Below are 21,284 nucleotides of genomic sequence, written 5' to 3' on the forward strand. Positions count from 1 at the left end.
AGAGAGAGAAGGAGACACAGAATCTGAAGCAGGCTCCAGGCTCTGAGCTGCCAGCACAGAGCCCGATGCGGGGCTCGAACTCATGAATCGTGAGATCATAACCTGAACCGAAATCGGACGCTTAACCAACTGAGCCACCCAGGCGCTCCTCAAATAAAATCTTAAAGGTACTAAAATTCTGAATTTCACAGGGATCCTAACCTAGCTAAATGTGGGGTTAGAGTAAGGAGAGTTAAAGGGGAGAAGGGAGGTCAAAGATACAGACAGAGGTAATAATCTGAAAAAGCCCCCAAAAGAGGGAAGGAATGTAACAGATTTGAGAAATGGTCAGTTTAGCCAGAGTATATCAAATAAGGAGATCCATATCCCAGGCATGATACTGTTTTGATTTGCTGGCTTACACTAAAATTATTTCACACTGCTTTAATAGACAGCAAGAAATACAAGTAGCCAAAAAAAAAAAAAAAAAAAAAAAGGAACAAAGTTATCTTAGCCAACTAATTTTATTTCACCAACTTCTTGCACTAGCAAAACTTCCCTCATTTTCATAGTACTTAAAAATCATAGTCCAACTGTCTATGGAAAATTAAATACATTCACAGTTTTCTTGGAAAACATGAGACTAAGATATTTACTATTTGGGGAAGTATGGGTTTTTTTCATGAGTTTACTATACTCCAAGCACATTTCTGACATCAGGCAAGCCCTAAAGGTATCTTCATCTAAAAATTAGGCCCATTGTATTAACAAACTCTATATTTAAGACATTCCAGATAAGAAAAATGCTCATTTAACTTAAAATTTTGTTTTAAAATAAAACTTTACAATACCTGGTAAAAGAGTTCCTCTTATTTCAAAGGTGACCTGAGAAGGTGTCATTCTGATGGATTTATTTTAGAATGTTGTGCTAGAAAGAAGAAGAGAAAACGTCATTTACAGTATATAAAAATCTTAGCTCTAGATAGCTACCTCCAAGAAACAAATTAAAAACAAACAAAAAACCCAAAATACATCTCAATTGTGAGCAAAAGGTTTCAGAAACTTACATATAAAGACTTTTTAAGAAGTACCTAGCAATTTTTAGGGCCTAATGTTAAAACCTAGTCTGTGTGTATGGGCCAGAAAGACTGCAAAACAGGTGTGTCCAAACATTTTTTTTAAGGATTCAAGATTCTCGTTACAAACTTTCTCTTCTGATAAGCAGCTGGTCTGAACTCAGCCTATCTTTCCAGACCAGGCTCATGTTATGAAGAAGAAAAAAAAAGCAAAACAAAAACAAAAAAACTACAGATAGAAAAAAACTTGGCTCAAGAAAAGATTTCTACTTCAGTAACGCTTCAACTTTAATAACAAGGAAACAACTGAAGAACTTAAGTACCATTCACTGAAACAAACTAGTTATGTTCTGCTACAAGAGGGAGATTCTGCTTCTAAGTAATGTAACTAATAACTTAAAATGAAACACAACCCTCCCCCATAAATCATTCTTTTCAGATTTTCTTTGTATTAACCATAGGACTGTCATTACTCTAGTTCTATAGACTGGAATTTAGAGTCTCAACTCTGCAATCTATTACCAAATCCTGTTGATTCTTACATCCATGCCTATCTGTCTACAGTCTGAACTTCATTCAAACTCCTAAGTATCCGTTATAACCTGTGTTTTGGTTTCTAAATGTCTTCCCAATAATATATTTATGTCAGTTAGAATATTCTTCCTCATGTCCCTGGCTTGAAATTAGCTTGATTACTTATAGAAATCTAAACCCCTAAGCCTAAATGTCCTATCTACATTTTCTCTTTAGTTGATTTTTCATTACTTGGTTGTTTTCCCCACCCAAACCAGTCTGTTTACTATGCCCTAATTTAAGTACCTGAGGGAAGATGACAAATAGATTTTTAAAAATATATACAGTATCAATTCTAAAATGGGTTACACAATTTATATATAGAAAAAACCCATACTCTACACAAAGGTAGATCATATTCCACATAATTTCTCCAACTCCCTCTGAATTTCACCATTGTGAACCAATGTGTTCCTAAAAGAATTTCAATGGCTCTACTCTGCATCATTTCATTAATTTACCAGCATAAATGTTATTTGCATTTATACATTATTTAAAAAATCATAAGGTAATTTTCACAGCTATTCATTTTTCTGTACCCCCCCCCACCATGAATACATGCACAACTATGCGATGGGCATTTAATGAACACTGCTACTCCAGTAACTACACTTCAAAGTCAAGGTGGATCTATAGCAGCAGTTCTCACTAGGGGCAATACTGCTGGCATCTAGTCAGTAGAGGCCAATAGTGCTGCTAAACACATGCAGTGCACGGAAGAGCTCTCCACAGATCATTACCCAGCTCCAAATATTAATATAGCTGAGTTTGAGAAAGCTGATCTATTGGGGGCTGCTATGAAGGTCAAGAATCCAGGCTCAATGTTAGCTACGTATTATTTATCATCCCACTTTCATCAATTATAAGACGCAAATGTTAAGTGTATTAAGCAAGACCACCCGTCAGTGTCATATCACCTATATACAGAATTCCCTATTTGATAGATAACTCTACTATTTCAGCTAGAAAACCCAAGACCGTGCACTGGAGAAAAACCTGTCCTTGATCAAAATAATTTCTAAGATGCCTTAATCCACTTTCTGTGTCTAAGAATAAACAAGATCTATTTAAAGCATATACATCCAGTTCTAGCAAAGAATGTTCTAAATCTAAAAATAGCTCTACATTGTTACCCCCTCATCAACCAATCCAAACATCTTATTAGCTCTCCTTTAACATGACATATCAATCTGAGTATAACTCTAAGAGTAGGAATAATCCTTTTCTAATAATTAAATAGTTGACTGAAACACTGCCATCTTACATTTAATTATTCATGTAATATAAAGAAACTTCAAGGCTAGCAAAAGAGCTTGGCTTTTACGTAACTGAATTAATTTAAAGACACAGCAAAAAGCCCCATCATCCAGCAAAACTGCTGAATAACCAACCTCAATCTCTACCTAGAATTGTTACTTTCACCCAGTGTTTACTGTCACAATTTTCAACTAAGACTACATCATCTCGTCTACATAATTACATAGGTGGTACTTAACTATTTTTGATCACTTTTAAATATCTACTTCAGCCAATTTTAGGGAAATCAAATATAATTATTCCTATATATTAAAATCAACAACTAGTACAAAATTACCTCTAAATTTCTACTGCGTTAAATGGGGAACTTACACAATAAATTTAATAAAAGAATTCAACTGATTATTAAAACTGACTTTCAATCTTAAGGCTGCTTGTAAGAGTGGCCATAGTAACTTGTCTGTAAACAGCTGCAGTAAAGGTACTACACAAACCTACATACACAACCACAAAAATACCACCCAAAAAAACCTCCCTGGACATCAACAAAGCATCATTTTCCACTTGTATTGCCAAAAGTCCTATAGTCTGGTTTAATTTCCACTTCCCTTCCTCCCACAATTTAATATCATACCAAATAAAAGCCTGGGGAGCTGCTCCTACACCAGTTTACTTGATCGTGGACAGAGGCCAAAATTCTGGTGCAGGACTGGCATGTACAATTTTGACACCCAGTTACCACCAAAACAGTGACAAAGTAAAATACTGTCCTGTCATGGAACGCAAAATTTACACACTCACCAACTCTTCTTCCATACAAGCCAAAAAACCCTAAACCAAACCAAACCAAAACAAAAAAACCACCCCAACTTGGAGGGGGTAGGTCTTCCAGACATACACAAAACAAGATGAAAAATCCTAGTCCTTTTTATGTGTATGAGCTGACTGTAAATGTTATTTAACCAACTCAATGTTTTATATATAACTCCCATTTTGCGCTTTTTGAAGACAAATATAAAACAGTATTCTTATCTGAGATTTTGAGTAGCATTTAACACTATTTTAATAGTTTTTTAAAGACACAAGCAATTAGTAAATATGACATTCAATTTACATTCAAGAAATATTTCAGAGTTTACACTATCTGCCAAAATAAATTCTACTCTATTCTTTTTGTCAAATAAACTATCCCAACACATGATCTTACTGGTTTACCAGCTTGGGGAACAAAAGGGATAGTTAAGCAAACCAAAGGTACAGGGACATTTAGTTTAGAGCTAAATTGAGGTCATAGATATTTTTAGCTAAAGTGTGTTTTCCTGGCCAAAAAGAACATCTCTGTTTTCCTTCAAAAAGAAAAAAAAGCCATTTCCAAGTCTTGCTCCTTCTTAGATGCCAGCAGCTCTGGTCCTCATAACCGGCCATAAGGAATATATGAAATGCCTAGGTTTTTCAGAGCTCATTTCTGTTCACTCTGTCGTAGGATCCCCCCACTATTCTGACCCCAGTACAGTTGAGCCAATATTTTAATCAAACGTATGCAGACATGAATGGACTTTTATAAAGGAAAGCGTTTCTGGAGATTTCACTCAGGTTAATTCCTTGTTCAACTTTGTAAACAATGCAGTAAAACTCTTCCAAATGTTTTCCATCTCACTTGGTCTTGGTATTATTTCACGTATAACCCACATTCTTTTCCTGGCGAAGTTACATACAAGAAGATTTGATTCATCAACCTACATTCTGTAAGTATCAAATTTTACCCACTCTGCCGCTGTAAGACTTCTTTCGTGGTCACTATTTTTCTGAACACAACTTTTTCCTAAATCTTACTTTGTCCAGAATACTGGTTCTCCCTAGTCCTTAGGTCCAGAACAGATGAGGCCATGTGCAGGTTGACCTGTTTGCTTCATCCTGACTTACTCCTCGTCTCCAGAACATCAGGAGTTGACAGAGGACCGATAGCTTGTATTCACTTCTTAGCTAAGTCACAACTGTCAGAAATGTAGCAAGATGGAGACACATGCAGGGGCAGCGGAGGGGGGAGCTGCTGGGGACACACAGGGAGCCCCACAGCACAGTATGAAGAAAACATCATCAGGTCGAAACATCCTGCTTGGTTGGATCTTGTTCTACGTTATCACCGCATCAGCCGGCACGGCACGGCGGCCTCAAAATGAAACAATTCTCTACGATTCATGACTGAACGCATGCATGATTCCCTTTATAAGCGGGCAGTGGGGTAGGAGGGGGGGCTTTGGCGCAGAAGTCATCAAGGCAATCCGAACAGCTCTGGGAAAAGTACAGCTTTGGCGACAAGGTGCAGCTCTCCCAAAACTGCATGGACAGCAGATGTCTATTCCTGGAACCTCTTCCCAGGACAGGAAGGCACTTTGGGGTTTTTTTTTTGGAATACAGCTGAATTACACAAGCATGCCTTCCACTATGCGGTTGGGCAATTTCAGAAAACAAGCAGCCGCCAAAACACCGGGAATTACTTATGGACGGATCGAGAGGTGGTCGGCGAGGGACACGCTGCGGGTTAGGGGTACGCAAACGACTTCAGCGCCAATTTGTGTTTCTTCGTTCCTTAAGTTCGTCTCCTCGTGGTGGTCTTACGCTCAATGCCTTCTGCTGCATGGAAGAGACTTCACACATTTTTCAGAGGGGAACTAAGCACCAGGCAGGCCAGCGGAATCGTGGCAGCAAACAATACAAGTCGAATAAACAGAAACTGCCCACCGAAGTGCGGGCGCCAAGGTCCAGGCCGCTGTTTGCACACACACACACACCCCCGGGAGGGGGGTGGGCAGCGCCCGCCGGGGCCGGGGCACCCTGCCCACCCCTCGCCCCGCCACGTCCCCGGCCGGGCCGCCCTGACAGCTCCACCGCCACGTGAGCTGCCGCCGCGGCCCCCGTACCGAGCGCCGGGCCAGGCCTCTGGCGGCCCGCCTCACCTGTCAGGTCCGCGGGTCCGCGCCGTCGCCGTCGCCGCCGCCGCCGCCGCTACCGCTGCGCCCGAGAGCGAGGGCCGCGGGCCGAGATGCCCGGCGCCCGCCGTCAGCGCCTCGCCAGCGCTCCCCCAGGCAGCCCGCGGCGGCGCCGAGCGGCAGGAAGCGGATCCGCTCAAACCGGTTTCAGCTGCTCCAGACCAAACCGCCAGGCCACCCCGCGGGGCGGGGCCGGAGGGGCGGCGGGGCGGGGCGGGGCGTGACGTCACGCCGGCGCCGTCCTGGCCAATCGGCGGCCGCGCGCGGGGGGCGGGCTCGCGCGTTCCTGGAAAGGGAATCGGCGGCCGGGGGCGGCCGGGCATCCCCGGAGTTCCCGCCGTGAGCGTTTTCCGCAGACCTCGAGCCGAGGCGGGATGCCGCGCAGACACCCGGGCTCGGGACTTAGACGCGTTCCTTAGTCGGTTCCCGAAGCCGCCTTAGGACGACCGAATGTGGAGGCCGGAATCGCAGTTTTGAGTTGCATTTTTTGCCATTCAAAAGTGATGGAAATTAGCAGGCCTAAGGTTTTCTGGAAACTTTCTTTCGTTACAAAACAGCAAGCACATTTGGACCAAATCTTTAAAGTTGAAAACGAGAATTAGGTGACCTAAGATGTTAGAGCGTTTATATTACAGAGCCAGCAGCGTCACCTGGGAGCTGTCAAATTCGCATTCTCAGGACCTTTTCAGCCCTCATCTAATTTGCGTTTAACGAGATCCCCAGGTTATTTGTAGGCAAATTAAAGTTTAAAGGAACTTTTCCTAGAGCAAGAAAGACCCTCTCAGCAAACGTAGTACTTTTTTGTTTTCTGAAAAACCGACCCTACAAGAAAAAAAAAAAAAAAGTGAAGTTTTTTCTCTCCTTTGATTGTCCCAGAAATATTAATCAGCATTTGCCACTTACCTAACTTAAACTGTTACCTGTCCGGCATCAAAGTTAACCTCTGGTTAACCTCTAATACAAAATTACGTTAGCAGATTTCATTTAAATCAAGTGAGGTGCTGACAATTAAAGAACTACCTTTTTAGTGAATGTTGAAGGACTCTTGCAGTTAAGACATAGCTCCGAGTCGCAAGTTGGTTGAAAAAAAGCGTTTGTACCGGATAAACGCTAGCTTTAGAAAGTTTCTAGTTTTATAAATCAAATTGCTCACGACCACATTTGATGTTTGAGCTTGGATGAGATCCCAGGGCTCTAATGACAATGTCACCCATTCAGTTAATAAATAATTATCAAGTGCCTGCTTTGTGTTAGGCACAGGATGCAGTGGTTTTTTGATAGTGCTCGTTTTAATCCCAAATTTCTTAAAGACTTAAAATTTCCTCCCAATTATGTACCATTATCTGCTGAAGTCTGCTATTGTACATTTCTTAATAGCTTGGAGTTTATATCATTTCTTTCTGTTGTTAGTCATACTTGAGCGATGGATTTCTTCACCCCAAGTTTGCTTCCTTTAAATGTGTGTAATAGATCTTTGTTTTCCTGTAATCACCACTTAGTCAAGTTATTATTGGCTGATGTTCATGGTTCAAGTTGATGGACCCAGTCTGTGTTCCTTCCCTAAATCCTGTTGAAATTATAGAAGCATTACATAGATTCGAAAGATGCCATCAGTGGGCTGGAAGTTGAGGAATTTCTACAAGATCTAAAACAAGCCAATAGCATTAGATGATTGGAAGAAGAATAAGGACAGAAAAACCTGGACCCACACAGGGGAAGAAGGTACTCCTGGAGATGCCATATTACAAAACCTTGCTTAAAAACTCTTTAATAGTGCAAGATATTTTAGATTACATCATATATGCCCCATTCTGATTGAGATATTCAGGTAGAATATAAAACATTCTTTCCTCCTGCCACTTCTGTGGAATGTTATTATTTTTAAAAAACATCATTAATGAGATTGATTTACTCATTATTTCCAGAAGAGCTCCATATATATTGAATATTACAAACTATTAACATCTTATTTGATTACATAATGAAATACGGTACCTCATTTGTCTAAAATCAACACTGCATGATCTCACTTTATACTATAATTTTTTTAAAGGTGGTGATGTCATCAGCTAGATCCCAACACCTGACCTTTACTGCCCACTTGCTTGTACTCACAAAACATAGTCTTGCATTTTTCCTTAAGCTCTTCTTTCAACTTACCTCTTATCTCAGGCCAGTGAAACTCAAAACCACCCCTCAGGTGATAGCAACTGCCTTGACAAGACCTCCCACTGGCCCAGACCACCTGCACCCTTTGAGCTAAACCCCAACTCCAGCCTGCACAGATGGGCCATGGAGTGACCTCTGGAACGATCTACCATGACCTTTAACTCATTAAAGGTAAATCTCCTCCCAAGGAATGAGCCCCAGCCTCATTTATGTAACATACAATGTATGTATATGATGTTTCCTTAAGGCACATGCTTGACCTTATGTCCGCCTCTACATTTGATGACAAGGCTTCCCTATGGAAATATTCATCATAATCCTACACAGAAGGTACCCATTCACCCTCTCTCGGGGAGTCATGGCTTTGCAAGCTATTCCAAGTGATCGTCTTATTTGCTGCAAATAAAGGGTTTTTTTCTTTGTGTATCAACTCAACCGGTGTAGTTTCTGTGACTCACCAAGGAGCCAACTCACGTTTGCTGGGTTAAGGTAATGATATTGATGGAAAAGCTCTAGATTTAGGGGCCAGACTTCAACTTGAAACCTACCCCTCACCATCTGACATTTTGAGTATAAATCATTGAATATAAATAACCATTTTTCATAAGTAATTGAGGACATCTTCAATTCAATTTTGACTAAAGTAGCTTTTCATCTATAAATAAGTCATGTGTGGGCCCCATTTGGGGTCATTTACCAACCCCATATAAATGTTAGCTCTAATTTTCATATTTAGGAGAGTAGAATACCATTTGTAAATGTACATTGGTAAAACTGGATATCATCAGTGTCTAAAGAAAAATTACTACATGTAACGTAATTTAACATGATTACAACTCTAGAAGGCATCTATCTTATGGACTCTAGGAGACAAGACCTCGTAAAACTAAAAAGCACAAGTTATTTCAGAAAACGCTGAACTGAGCCATTTTGTTTTTAGCCTCTTCTTCTCATTATTTTTTGTCTTTCTAAATGCCTCTCGGTCTTGTGCATTCTGCATCAGAATGGATTCCCCAAGGGAATTCCCTTTACTGCTCAAATTGTTCAGCAGTCGACTGGCTATCATTTTATCATTTTAGTGAAAATACTGATGACTGTCCACAGAATGAGCTGTTGTTTTCAGGGCATATCCTTACTTTGAACAAAAGGACTCTAACAGCACTGCTACCACACAGCAGCCTCAAAATCCCAGCTGCTCACTCGAGGCTGGCAACACGCCAGAGAGCCGGGATTAAGTCAGGAAGGCAGAGGTTCTTGGCAATAGTGGTGCATTTATTATGTGAATGATTTAGATGGGGGAGATTAGAGGCAATGATTCTGCCCTTTGTCTTACTCTTGACTTGTTGGCTTACACCATACCATTGTTATTTTTCCTATAAAACGAAAATGAGAGTGAGAACTTCGACTTGATTGCTTTTATCTGTGATAGTGCTATTCTGCCCTCCTGTAATCAGGCTCTCGAGGGCCAGGATTACGTGTTATCGACCTTCATATCCCAGCACAGTGCTTGGCACATAGCAGGTATAAACACGCTTGTAAAAATCACTGAAAATTTTAGGAAAAAGTGTTAAGTAAGTTTATCAGTTCTAGAAGTCAGTATTTAATGATGAGCAATGTTGTGTATACCCACCGGAGAAGCAAGGATTCAGTTGCTATGGGTTCCGTTGTATGGCCTCTCCTTGCACTCACATCACTCACTCACTTGTCTTACAGGATTACTGCTCTGAGTATCAACACTGACATTTAGTTAGATGACATTCTGACCTACAGCCATGGATATATGGCTCACACAGTGTTGGCTTTTTGGTTTTTTGGTTTTTTAAATTTTGAATGCACACCCCAGCCCGACACAGGCCCCGCCATTCCCTATTACTTATCCATTGTCCTCATCCTACAACTTCTGTCTTTCCTGGCCCAGACAGCCCTCTGAGTTTGGATTCCAAGGCAACCCAGCTGGATTATCCTAGTCCAGTGGGGCTCAAGAGAACCTTGTCTTCCTTTCATGGAAATAAGTGCATGCTATGGCTGTGTTCCTTATTGCATTTTCCTTTAAAAAAAAAAAAAAAGCAATTATAAGTCCCAGCCCAAGGAGTATAGAGGGTAAGAATCATTCAAACCACTTGGGATTCATTAGCTTCACCATGCAATCAATTAATGTGACTGTACGTAAAAATGCTAAGCCATCAAAGATTAAAGTAATCAAAATAGTTTCCTAAAGGAAAGAAAGAAAACTCTAAAGACCTATGAAAGTGATGGAAGCTAGAATTTTGAGGCCATCTTTTTCCTCCAGATTTAACAAACTACTAGGCATTTTTTTGTTGTTTAATCTGAATAAGTGGCCTTCCTTTATTTAATACAAACATCATATCTATGATTCATGGTTAGAGGACTAATTTATAGTGTGTCAACCAAAGACCATCAGAAATGGAAATTGTCTCCCGAATTATTGTATTGCCCAGCCAACTACAGAAATTGAGCATTGATAAATTCAACTATTTGGTTGTACAGATGTTGATTTTACTGAGTTTGGGGAGAGAAGTTCCAGGTAGAGAGTTTACTACAGAAAAGTTCTATAGGAAAATGGACTCAGAGTCTGAGAAAACTTGTCAGTAAAATCAGTGATTATTTCAGGTATCAGATCACAGTCCAGAGAAGCCACTGTCGACTCACTAATTCACTATTCAAATCATTGAATTACAGTCAAAGCAGACACCCAGTGTGTAAGGCAAATAGCCCAAAATTGTTTTATAGGTAAAAACTCACCTTGGAAATTTTAAGGAATTCAGAGACCTAAGAATCCTGTAATAGCCAAAGATCTCTTTTTTGTCTTCACAATAGTGCTGATTTCACTGTGTGCCAAACTCAACCAAACCAAGATTCCCTCCAGGGTATCTATTCACCTCTTTGTAAATACTGCTGGCATATGTCGTCTGTGTTCTATCGGCCAAGTTGAATCTATAGTTTTAGAAATCTCCTTTGCCTGCTTCAAGTAATTCTCCACTTTTATGGCCTCAGTCAAGATGATGATGATGATAATGAGAAGGGAGGAAGATAAGGAGGAGGAGAGGAAGAACAATTCTTAGAGAAGGAGAAAGGGAGGAAGCAGGAGATTTATTCTCCATAGTCTGCTTCTCTGAATTAGATTCCACGACCTTCCCCAACTCATCACTCCTCTTTTTAGTGTCCCAATGGCTCCCCACAATTAGATAGCTATTCTTCAGCTATCTCCCACCTACCTCTCAAGCTTTATTTCTGACCCAAGCCACTTCTTTCCTTCCCAGTCATACTAAAGGATTCAGAGCCTCCTCAGTCTAGAACTTTGCCATTCAAAGTGTGATTCTTGAGCCAGGAGCATTGACATTCACTGGGAGCTTGTTAGAAATGTTCTCGGGCCTCACCCCAGACCTGCTGATTCAGAACCTACATTTTAACAAGAACTCCAGGGATTCACGTGTACAAAGTTTGAGAAAATATCTTACAAGACCTTCTTCACTGGCCACCCACCCACCTACTTGAACCAATGTAAAATTAGCTCCAAGAAGCAATCGAGTGATATGCTACTCATCTTGGAAGCATTATCCTTCCAAACATCCTCCTACCTCCTTAGTTCTTCCTCTGTGGGTGTGACAAAAATTTATATGGGAGAAGTTTACATAAGCAAATGTTCCTCACGCCTGGATTGAACTCCAGGGAAGGTACTGGTTTCTGGTTTTCAATCTCCTCTGCACTCCCCAGCTAGAGTAGAAACTCCTTGGAGTCAGGAACCTTATCTTATTTCTATTTTGAAGTCCCAGTACCTAGAACAATGCCTATAAGATAGTGTTGATGAATTATGTTGCCTGAGGAAATAAAAGATTGCCTTCTAAAGCCCAGCCCACCCTATCTTGTACTTAGACTCAGTCACCTAAAGGATCATCTAATCTTTAATAGAGCTTAAAGGGATTTCAGAATCACAGATCTTTAATCTCACAGGACTACTTAAATTTGGCACGGGACTGAGCACTAAACTCCTCCTATCCTGTTTCCAGTACACATTAGTTCCCCATCCTGTTTCTCGTACAAGAGATGCTGCCCTGAGCCAAATGCTGGCACCTACCATCTTACCATGCCACCCTACTGCCACCACAGGCCTACACTGTGTGTAGTGCTTTAGTCCTTGAGGTTTGAGGGCAAGCGTGAGTCCCAGATCCCAGGATGGCCCCCTTTGACTCTAGGTCGAAAGACCTCTCCTAGCAGCCCATGGAGCAATCTGTTCCATCCCATCTGTAGTTCTGTGGCCTTCAACCTCCTCAGTTTCCAAGAATCCTTAATAAGGAGGAAATCATGGAAACTTACCTGTTTCTGTGATAAGGGTTTGTAATACCCATTGTTGGAAGGATGTGAGGAAATGAGTGTTCTGGCACATTAATCCTTATCAGATTCATTGATAACCCTTTTTTGGAGAATATTTGGATCATAGCTATGAATAATTTAAGTGTGCATAGCTTTCAACCCACAAATTGTACTTCTAGAAATATATATTTACAAAAATACTAATACAGGCACATAAAGATATACCAAGAATATTCATGTAGCATAGCTTGAAATTGCCAAAAAGAAAAAACTCCACACACACACACACACACACACACACACACACACAGAAATGAAAAACAAAAGTAAAAAGTAAAACAATGTAGAGGCACTTGAGTAACTCAGTTGGTTAAGCATCTGGCTCTTTATTTCATCTCAGGTCATGATCTCATGGTTTGTGGGATTGAACCCCATGTGGGCTCTGTGCTGACAGCATGGAGCCTGCTTAGGATTCTCTCTCTCTCTCTCTCTCTCTCTCTCTCTCTCTCCACCCCTCCCCTGCTCATGCTCTTTCTTTCTCTCTTTCTCTCTCTCAAAATAAATAAACATTAAAAAAAAAAAAAAGTAAATCGGGGCACCTGGGTGGCTCAGTCTGTTAAACATCCGACTTTGGCTCAGGTCATGATCTCTTGGTTCATGGGTTTGAGCCCCACATTGGGGTCTGGGCTGACAGCTGAGAGCCTGGAGCCTGCTTCGGATTCTGTGCCCCCCCTCTCTCTCTGCCTCTCCCCCACTCGCTCTCTGTATCTCTCTCTCTCAAAAATAAATAAATATTTAAAAATTTTCAGAAAAAAAAAGTAAACCAATGTAAACACCCTTCAGTTGGAAGTATGATAATGGATATATAAGTGATACATAAGCAAACGAATGTGATTACTCCTTACGAACTGACTTGGAAAGATGTTCAGTCTATTTTTAAGTAAAAGAAAGCAAATGGTAGGTGCATAGTATGATCCCGCTTTTTGAGAAGTATATGTTGATATATGTATATCTACAGAGATAGATGTTGCTATAGCACTTTTTCAAAAAATATAATTTATTGTCAAGTTAGCTAACATATAGTGTATACAGTGTGCTCTTGGCTTCGGGGGTAGATTCCTGTGATTCATCGCTTACATACAACACCCTGTGCTCATCCCAACAAGTGCCCTCCTCATTGTCCATCACCCATTTTCCCCTCTCCTCCACCCCCCATCAACCCTCAGTTTGTTCTCTGTATTTAAGAGTCTCTTATGGTTTGCCTCCCTCCCTCTCTGTTTGTAACTATTTTTTTCCCCTCCCTTCCCCCATGGTCTTCTGTTAAGGTTCTCAAATTCCACATATGAGTGAAAACATATGATATCTGTCTTTCTCTGACTGACTTATTTCACTTAGCATAATACCCTCCCGTTCTATCTACATCGTTGTAAATGACAGAATTTCATTCTTTCTCACTGCCAAGTAGTATTCCATTGTATATATAAACCACATCTTCTTTATCCATTCATCAGTTGATGGACATTTGGGCTCTTTCCATAATTTGGCTATTGTTGATAGCACTGCTATAAACATTGGGATGCATGTGCCCCTATGAATCAGCACTCCTGTATCCCTTAGATAAATTCCTCCTGGTGGCTACAGCACTTTTTAAAAGGCTGAAGAAATGCACAAAAAGGCAGTGAGGCTATGTGACATTGTTGCTTTTTTTTTTCATTTTTCTCAGTTTTTCAAATATTAGATGTGAATATGTGTTAATTTTTTTATCATGCCTGAGAACGACAGGAAAGATTCTTTCATACACAAGCACACTAAACTACCAGCCCATCTTCTAAATACTGAGTTACGGTAACAAAGGAAACAAAAGCGAGACAAGAGAATGTAAAATTTGGGGAACAAAAGAAAAGTATCACTTCGTGTTTCCACTGAAAATCCTCAGTCAACTCAGAGAGAGAACTGCCACCTACCAAAAATAGCATGTCCTTGGCATGCAAACCACCGCTCCCCCTCCTCTCCATGGTAAGCTTGACGTACACACAGCCTGCTGCCCCCCTCAGAGGATAGGCCTTGCTGTCCTTTGCAACATAGCACACAGCATACAGAGCATTTACCAATGAGTAGGCTTGGAAGAAACACATTAGCTCCCCCTAACTATGAATTTAGCTGACTCTGTTCTCTCCCCATCTCTCTTGCAACATTCATGGGAGGTATAGTTTACAACCACCATGTGTCCCCATGTCCCAGCCCGTGGCCCCAGCTACATCTCCTTCCTTAGGATTCCCACTCCAGAGAGGACATCATAGCACACTCCAGTGACAACGACATTATTATTCCAGCTCTAATTTATTTTAAAAAGTAATTTGCATACATCGGTATGCGACCTAAGCTCCCATGATGAACCAAACAGAATTGCACTCAACGATTGTTCAGATACTTCATCACTGAAAAAATATTTCATATGCTCAGCCTGCCCTTCCTAAGTCGTATGAAGCCAGAACCAGAATTCTGCACCAACGTTGTTATAATATTTTAAATGGGAATTTTTATATTTTAAGTTTTCTCCTTTTTTTGCCTATTGGTACTTTCTAATGTTCTACAATGAATATTTATCACATTTGAAATAGAGAAGAACTGCATACCAGGCAATGTGCTAAGAATTTTACACGCATTATTTTATTAAACTCTCCCCACCATCTTTGAGATGCTCTTATTAAACCACTTTGCAGCAAAGGAAACAAACGGCATTGAGATTAAATAACTTGCCTGGTTCAGCTCTGCTACCTGGCTTCATCTAAACCCCTCATTCTCTGAGGCTTTCAATTTTATGGCCTATAAACCTAAGATAGCATCGACCTCATCAAGTATAAGGATTAAAAAAGGACGTCAACTGTGAAGGAGTTCTTCTGTGAAACACCCCATATAAAGAAAACATCTTTTTTTAGGTTCTCTACAGATGTCAAGTACAACTATTAAAATAAACTCCTAAGCAATAGCATGCAGGAGCTAGCTCACAAGTCAGTTGTAGACACCTCTTCCCAACTTCAAGTTCACTGTCTTTAGGGTGGTGACTGGAAATGAAGTCATGGTGGGAGTAAGAAACCAGCAAGGGCTACAAACCAGAGCCTTTCCCTCTGGAGACTTGGTTGTTGGATATTTACCAACACACCACAGCTCCTAGATTGAAAGATAATGGATTTACTGGTTTGGCTCAAATTCAGGTTTTATTTATTTATTTATGGCAAATGATTCATCACTTGGCTCTGCATGTCATGAGGTCTATTTTCCCAGTGCAATGTGGAGGAATTTCAAGAATGGCAAAAAAGCCCCAGAAAAAGATTTTTCCCATTTCAGCTGCTTCAATCTGATTAGAGAAACAATACACCACATACAGTATCTTTGGGTGTTGATGTGAGCTTTTTTTCTTCTTTTTCTTTTGACTCTCTACCCTGCTTATTGGTGCCAGAAAGGGCCCAGATTAATAATTTTATGAATAGTCCATTTTGTTTGGCATATTTGTGCCTTGGAACAGCTAGTTCATTAACCAGGCTGTGTTTCTTCTCCTGTGGAACCATATCTTGCAAGAATGCCTGGCATGGAGAAATTAAGGTATTTTATCAAAATAAGGCAGTATTGGTCAGCATTATTTTAGCGCTTGGTATTCAACCCTGGAAAGCTTCCCTTTCTCCCATGATAAAATATTGAGAGTTTCTCATTATGGCTGAAGAAATGAGAGACTTTGGGGTTCATTGTCCCCTTCTAAAAGCCAAGTTGCAAGTCAATGAAGATTGAGGGTAAGAGTCCTGCTTTCCCGTATGTCTTCAAGCCACTGGCCACACTCACTGGTCTTTCTCCAGTGGGTCCTAGACTGTCAGCCTTCCTATATTAGACACGTAGGTCAAACTGCCCCACTCAGAGTTACTCAGGCTGGGAAGCAAAGCTAGCCTCTGAGTGGACCAGAGTTAGACACCCGAGAGGCTTCTCTCAGCAACTTCAGCTAGGAGACTGTAATAGTTTCCTAGGACTCCTGTAACAAAGTACTGCACTCTTAGTGACTTAAAACGAGAGAAATTTATTCTGTCACAGTTCCGAAAGCCAGAAGAGCCAGCAGAAGAACCATGCTGTCTCTGAAGGCACTAGGAGAATCTGTTCCATGTTTTTCTCTTAGCTTCTGGTGTTGCCAGCAATCCTCGACATTGTGGACTTGTAGGTGGTTCATTCTCGTCTCTGCCTCTGTCCTCACACAGCATGCTCCCCTGTGTGTCTGTCTGTGTTTCTTCTCCTCTTTTTCTAAGGACACGGGTTATATTGGATTCATACCAACCTTAACGACCTCATCCTAACTCGATTTTATCTGCAAAGACCCCATTTCCAAAGAAGGTCACATTCACAGATGTGGGGGTTGGACTTGAACTCATCTTTTTGTGGGACACAGTTCATTCCATAACAGACACTGAGGAGGAAGTCCTCAGCAAGTGCTGTACATTTAGGCCAGGAGGTTGTAAATACTCAGGCCGAGTCCAAGATGAGTCAACAGGGGAAGGCAGTAGAAAGAACAGACAGGCAGGATAGATGTACAGAAGGAAGCAGAGGGAACAATGTCTGAAATATGGACCATGTGATCTCCACTGCATCCTTGCCATTAAACCATTCATTTCCTTCTTTATGTTTGTTCACTTCAGAGACTGTCTCTTTGTATATTGTAAAACCATTGGAACTCTGATCAGAAGAATGATTTCCCCAAGCAATGATTCCTTGGAGGCACGTTCACTAGTCAGAAGAAAAATGAGAAATCCAAAGGAAGTGTCATTAATTCTCCATGAAGCTGAATTTATCCCACAAAAATATATCCTGTAATAAATACTATTTATTCTACTTTTTAAACGTTAAAATAGCATTAAAATTGAAATGACAGTAGTTTGTTTTGTTTTATAATTTTTTTTTTCTTTTACCAATGGTAGATTGTTACTACCATATAATACTGTGGAAATTGAGGCATAAGGAGGTTGAGGTCACATGGATAGTAAAAGGCAGATGTTTCATAATGCTCTATTTGGCAATATTAAAAGCTGGCAATCCTATGTCTAGATCCAGAATTTTATTTTAAATTGACCTTGTTGGATTAAAATTTCTAAAATCTGATAGCCACTGACCTGTGCTAAAACCCATGAATTCCATACACATAACACCCACAAGCTTTGCCGAGTAGGGAATTCAGTTCCTTTCTCTAATGAAGCCCACATCAGCTCCTTTTCCCCTTAATGCCCCATTTGAAATACATTTTCACCAGGCTGAGAGTTCCGTCAGGCCTCCTTTGCAGTGACTACAGGGCTCACATTGATTCTTCATTGCTTGGAAACTGTAAGGGTGGATACATGGCCGCAGCTTTGTGTTAAGAGACCCAGCCTCCCTGGCTATAGCTAATTGATCCAGACGTGAGCAGCGGTGTCAGCTTGGAAAAATTTTTTCTCTCCTGTTGCTTAAAATTATTTTTAATGTTTATTTTTATTTTTGAGAGAGAGAAAAAGACAGAGGGGGAGTGGGAGAGGGGCAGAGAAAGAGGGAGACACAGAATCCGAAGCAGGCTCCAGGCTCTGAGCTGTGAGCACAGAGCTGGATGTGGGTCTTGAGCTCACGAACCTAAGCTTGAGATCATGACCTAAGCTGAAGTTGGACGCTTAACTGACTGAGCCACCTAGGCGCCCCTCTCTCCTGTTGTTTGAGTTTGCATTTCTCCAAAAGCAAACTCTGGGACCAAGATTTGTATGCAAGTAGTTTGTTTGCATAGTGATCTCAGAAAGTATTAAGAGGGAGTGAGGAAGGGGACAAGGAATGGAGAAGAGCCAGTAAAGAATGTGTAAGTTCATGGTATTGACCCCCCAGAAGGAAAAAAAAAATCTAATTTACAGCTTCTGCCAATTTCCATAGTATCAATACCCCCACCATGGCCATTTTCACCTACCAACTTAACATCACTGAATGTTAAGCTGGGATGAAATGCACAATTGCATGCCCTTATACAGCATTTCCGTCATACAAATATAATAGGTGTAAATAACCTCAAAAGCAATTAGGAAGTGAGTTTGAGTATGTATTACCTTTGTTTTTAATATAATTTATTTTAATCATGGTTCTAAGCTTGCCACATTTCTGAAAATTTAACAATTCGCTCTCAAGGGCCAGTAGAACATGTCTCCAGCCCATTACATGAGAGGGAGTGACCGCTGTGGGCAACCAGGGCTCAATCCTCCTGGGGTGCACAGAGGCTGTGTAGAAGACCACCCTGTCCTGCTGAGGGGTGAGGAGGCTGAGGCTTTTATCCCCAGCCTCATGACTCTCATTTATCCCATCTCTCATTCTGAGGGCTGCTTCTGGGAGCATGAGCTTTGCATACCTGCTGGCCTGCCACACTTGAAGCAGGTGGCCAGAGAACACCTCCGGACAAAGAGAAGGCACTGGAAGCCATGAACATGGGGAATGGTGTGCAGGTGATCTCTGGGAGAAGCTGAGGACCATGGTTAGGCTATCAACAGAAACTACTTCACTGGGAACTGGGAGTTTTGAACACAGAGACCAGAGCTAGGGAGTACTTGGGCTGAGTCTTTTTTTTTTTTTTTTTAATTAAAAAAAAAAACCGTATTATTGAAGTGTAGTTGACATACAATGTTATATTAGTTTCAGGTGTACAACATAACGATTTCACAGCTCTCTGTATATTACTGCTCACCACGACAAGTGTAGTCACCATCTGTCGCCATACGACATCATTGCAATATCGTTGACTATATTCCCTATGCTGTGCTTTTCATCTCCGTGACTTTGTGTTAAGTCTTCCTGACAGTGAACTCCAACAGGAGAGTCATGTGCCCCTACAGCTCCAGAATTGCCTTGGCTCTTGCCTCTTAGCGCTTGGTTTGCAGCTATTTCCATCTCCTTGAGACCCCTGCCCCACCCATGTCAGTGCTTCTCACTTGAACATGCAGGTGAATCACCTGGGTATCCTGTTAAACGGCAGACTGCCATTTAGTGGTTCCAAGGTGGGGCTTGAGGCTCTGCAGTTCTGACGAGCTCCCGGGTGATGGTGATGCTCTTGGTGCAGGGACCACACTTTTAAGTAGTGAGGCTCTAATATATTCGTTAGTATACTCCAATATATTCCCTTTCTTACAAGATAAGAAGAGTCAGGTTTTTGTTATTAGTAGCCTGAAGAATATTAACTACTACCAGGGCCTACCCTTTCTGATTAATCTTCATATTCCCTTCCCCAAGACACCTCCTAAGAGGCCAGTGCCTGGCCATGGCCTTGCCGAGTCATGTCTGTTAAGAGTCTGGCCCCACAAGTTTTCTGCATTTCCCAAGTCCATGCTGATATCTAAAAGGCAGACCATTTCCACTATTGCACAGAACTTTGTGGTTGTTCCAACCTGGGCATGGAAAATATTTTAGCCTACAGGGAAAGGAGTATTGATATGGAGAATCTGAAATTTTTATACTGAAACCTTAGACTCAAAGTTGTTAAAACATCTCTTGTGTGAGCTTTCTAAAACTTCCCGATTGTCATTTAGAATAAACACAGGCAGAAGGGCATAATAGCATGTGGAGTATTCAAGCCAAAAATGTATAATCTGAGTCTAATAATGTAAAAGTAATGATTGGTCTATACTGTTCTAAAATGTCACCCCATCTTTCTTTGTCTAAAAGCTGAGGAACTGTTCCAAATTAAACAACGCTACAGAGACATGACCATCTAACATAACATGTGCTCCCGGACTGTATCCTGTTCCAGAAAAAAAATTTCTATAAAGGACATTTGGGGACAATTAATAAAACTGGAATATGGACTATAGATTAGGTAATAGTATCCTATCAATGTTGAATTTCTGAATTTGATAACTTATACTTTAATTTCGTAAGAGAATATTCTTGTTTTTAGGAAATACACACTAAAGTATTAGGAGTAGAGAAACAGAATTGAGTGGTGTTTACCAGGGGCTGGGGGATGTGGGAGATGGGGAAATATTAGTCAAAGGGAACATACTCCCAGTTATGAGATCTGATGTACATGGGGACCTAATGTACAGCATGGTGATTAAAACTAATAACACTGTATTGTGTACTTGAAAGTTAAGAGAGTGGGGTGCCTGGGTGGCTCAGTCGGTTAAGCGTCTGATTTCAACTCAGGCCATGATCTCACGGTTAGTGAGTTCAAGCCCCATGTTGGTTCTGTGCTGACAGCTCAGGACCTGGAGCCTGCTTCGGATTCCGTGTCTCCCTCTCTCTCTGCCCCTCTCCTGCTCCCGCTCCCGCTCTCTCTCAAAAATAAATAAATGTTGAAAAAAAAAGTTTTTAAGAGAGTAGATCTGACCACAAAAAAGGAATAGTAATTATGTGATAGGATGGAGGTTTTAGCTAATGCTATGGTGACAATCATTTTGCAATATAGAAGTGTATCAAATCAACAATGTGTATACCTTAAAGGTATACAATGTTGTATGCCAGTTATCTCAATAAGCTGGGGAAAAAAAAACCCACACACACTCAAATGCAAAATGTGGTTAGCTCTTGCTAGTTTTCCCTACAGACATATCAAAAAAATACATATAAAAATGATTAGAAAGACAGCTTAAACATGGCTATTTGTTCTCAAGGATGATAGAGTATGTAAACAGGCATAGAGGAAAAACAAAACAAAAGCCTAATTAATCTAAGAGTGGAATTCATGGACAAGGCAAGCTTTTTAATGTTGAGAACTTTGAATTTCTTTTTTCCTACTAAACAATCAGGATAATCTCCCAAATCATAAAATTCAAATCACAAGTTTGTGAAAATATGGTATGATCCTTGTCTGCTCCACATTAAAAAAATGGGGATAAGAGTAAGGGGCATAATGGATACAGCTTACTGAGATAATAAT

The 21,284-nt window shown here is 40.8% G+C and overlaps 1 protein-coding gene across 3 annotated transcripts in view; it reads right to left on the minus strand.

The window, feature by feature from the left end:
• GPCPD1 (glycerophosphocholine phosphodiesterase 1) overlaps positions 1 to 5,941 on the minus strand; it is a 50,429-nt gene extending 44,488 nt beyond the window's left edge. For 2 of the 3 annotated variants that reach the window (XM_047067875.1, XM_047067874.1), the window contains exons 1-2: positions 5,843 to 5,940; positions 831 to 907 (exon numbers count right to left, since the gene is read on the minus strand). In XM_047067875.1, coding sequence (XP_046923831.1) covers positions 831 to 879 — 49 coding nt within the window. In that variant the 5' untranslated portion in view covers positions 880 to 907; positions 5,843 to 5,940. Of the gene's footprint in view, positions 1 to 830; positions 908 to 5,842 lie in introns of all 3 variants that reach the window. The other variant, XM_047067876.1, reaches the window with a different exon arrangement.
• Positions 5,942 to 21,284: the final 15,343 nt, after the last annotated feature.

This window comes from Lynx rufus, unplaced genomic scaffold (assembly GCF_022079265.1).
Source record: "Lynx rufus isolate CCGP_SWC_20201006 ecotype Redwood Valley unplaced genomic scaffold, mLynRuf1.p SCAF_8, whole genome shotgun sequence".
Classification (NCBI taxonomy): domain Eukaryota; kingdom Metazoa; phylum Chordata; class Mammalia; order Carnivora; family Felidae; genus Lynx; species Lynx rufus.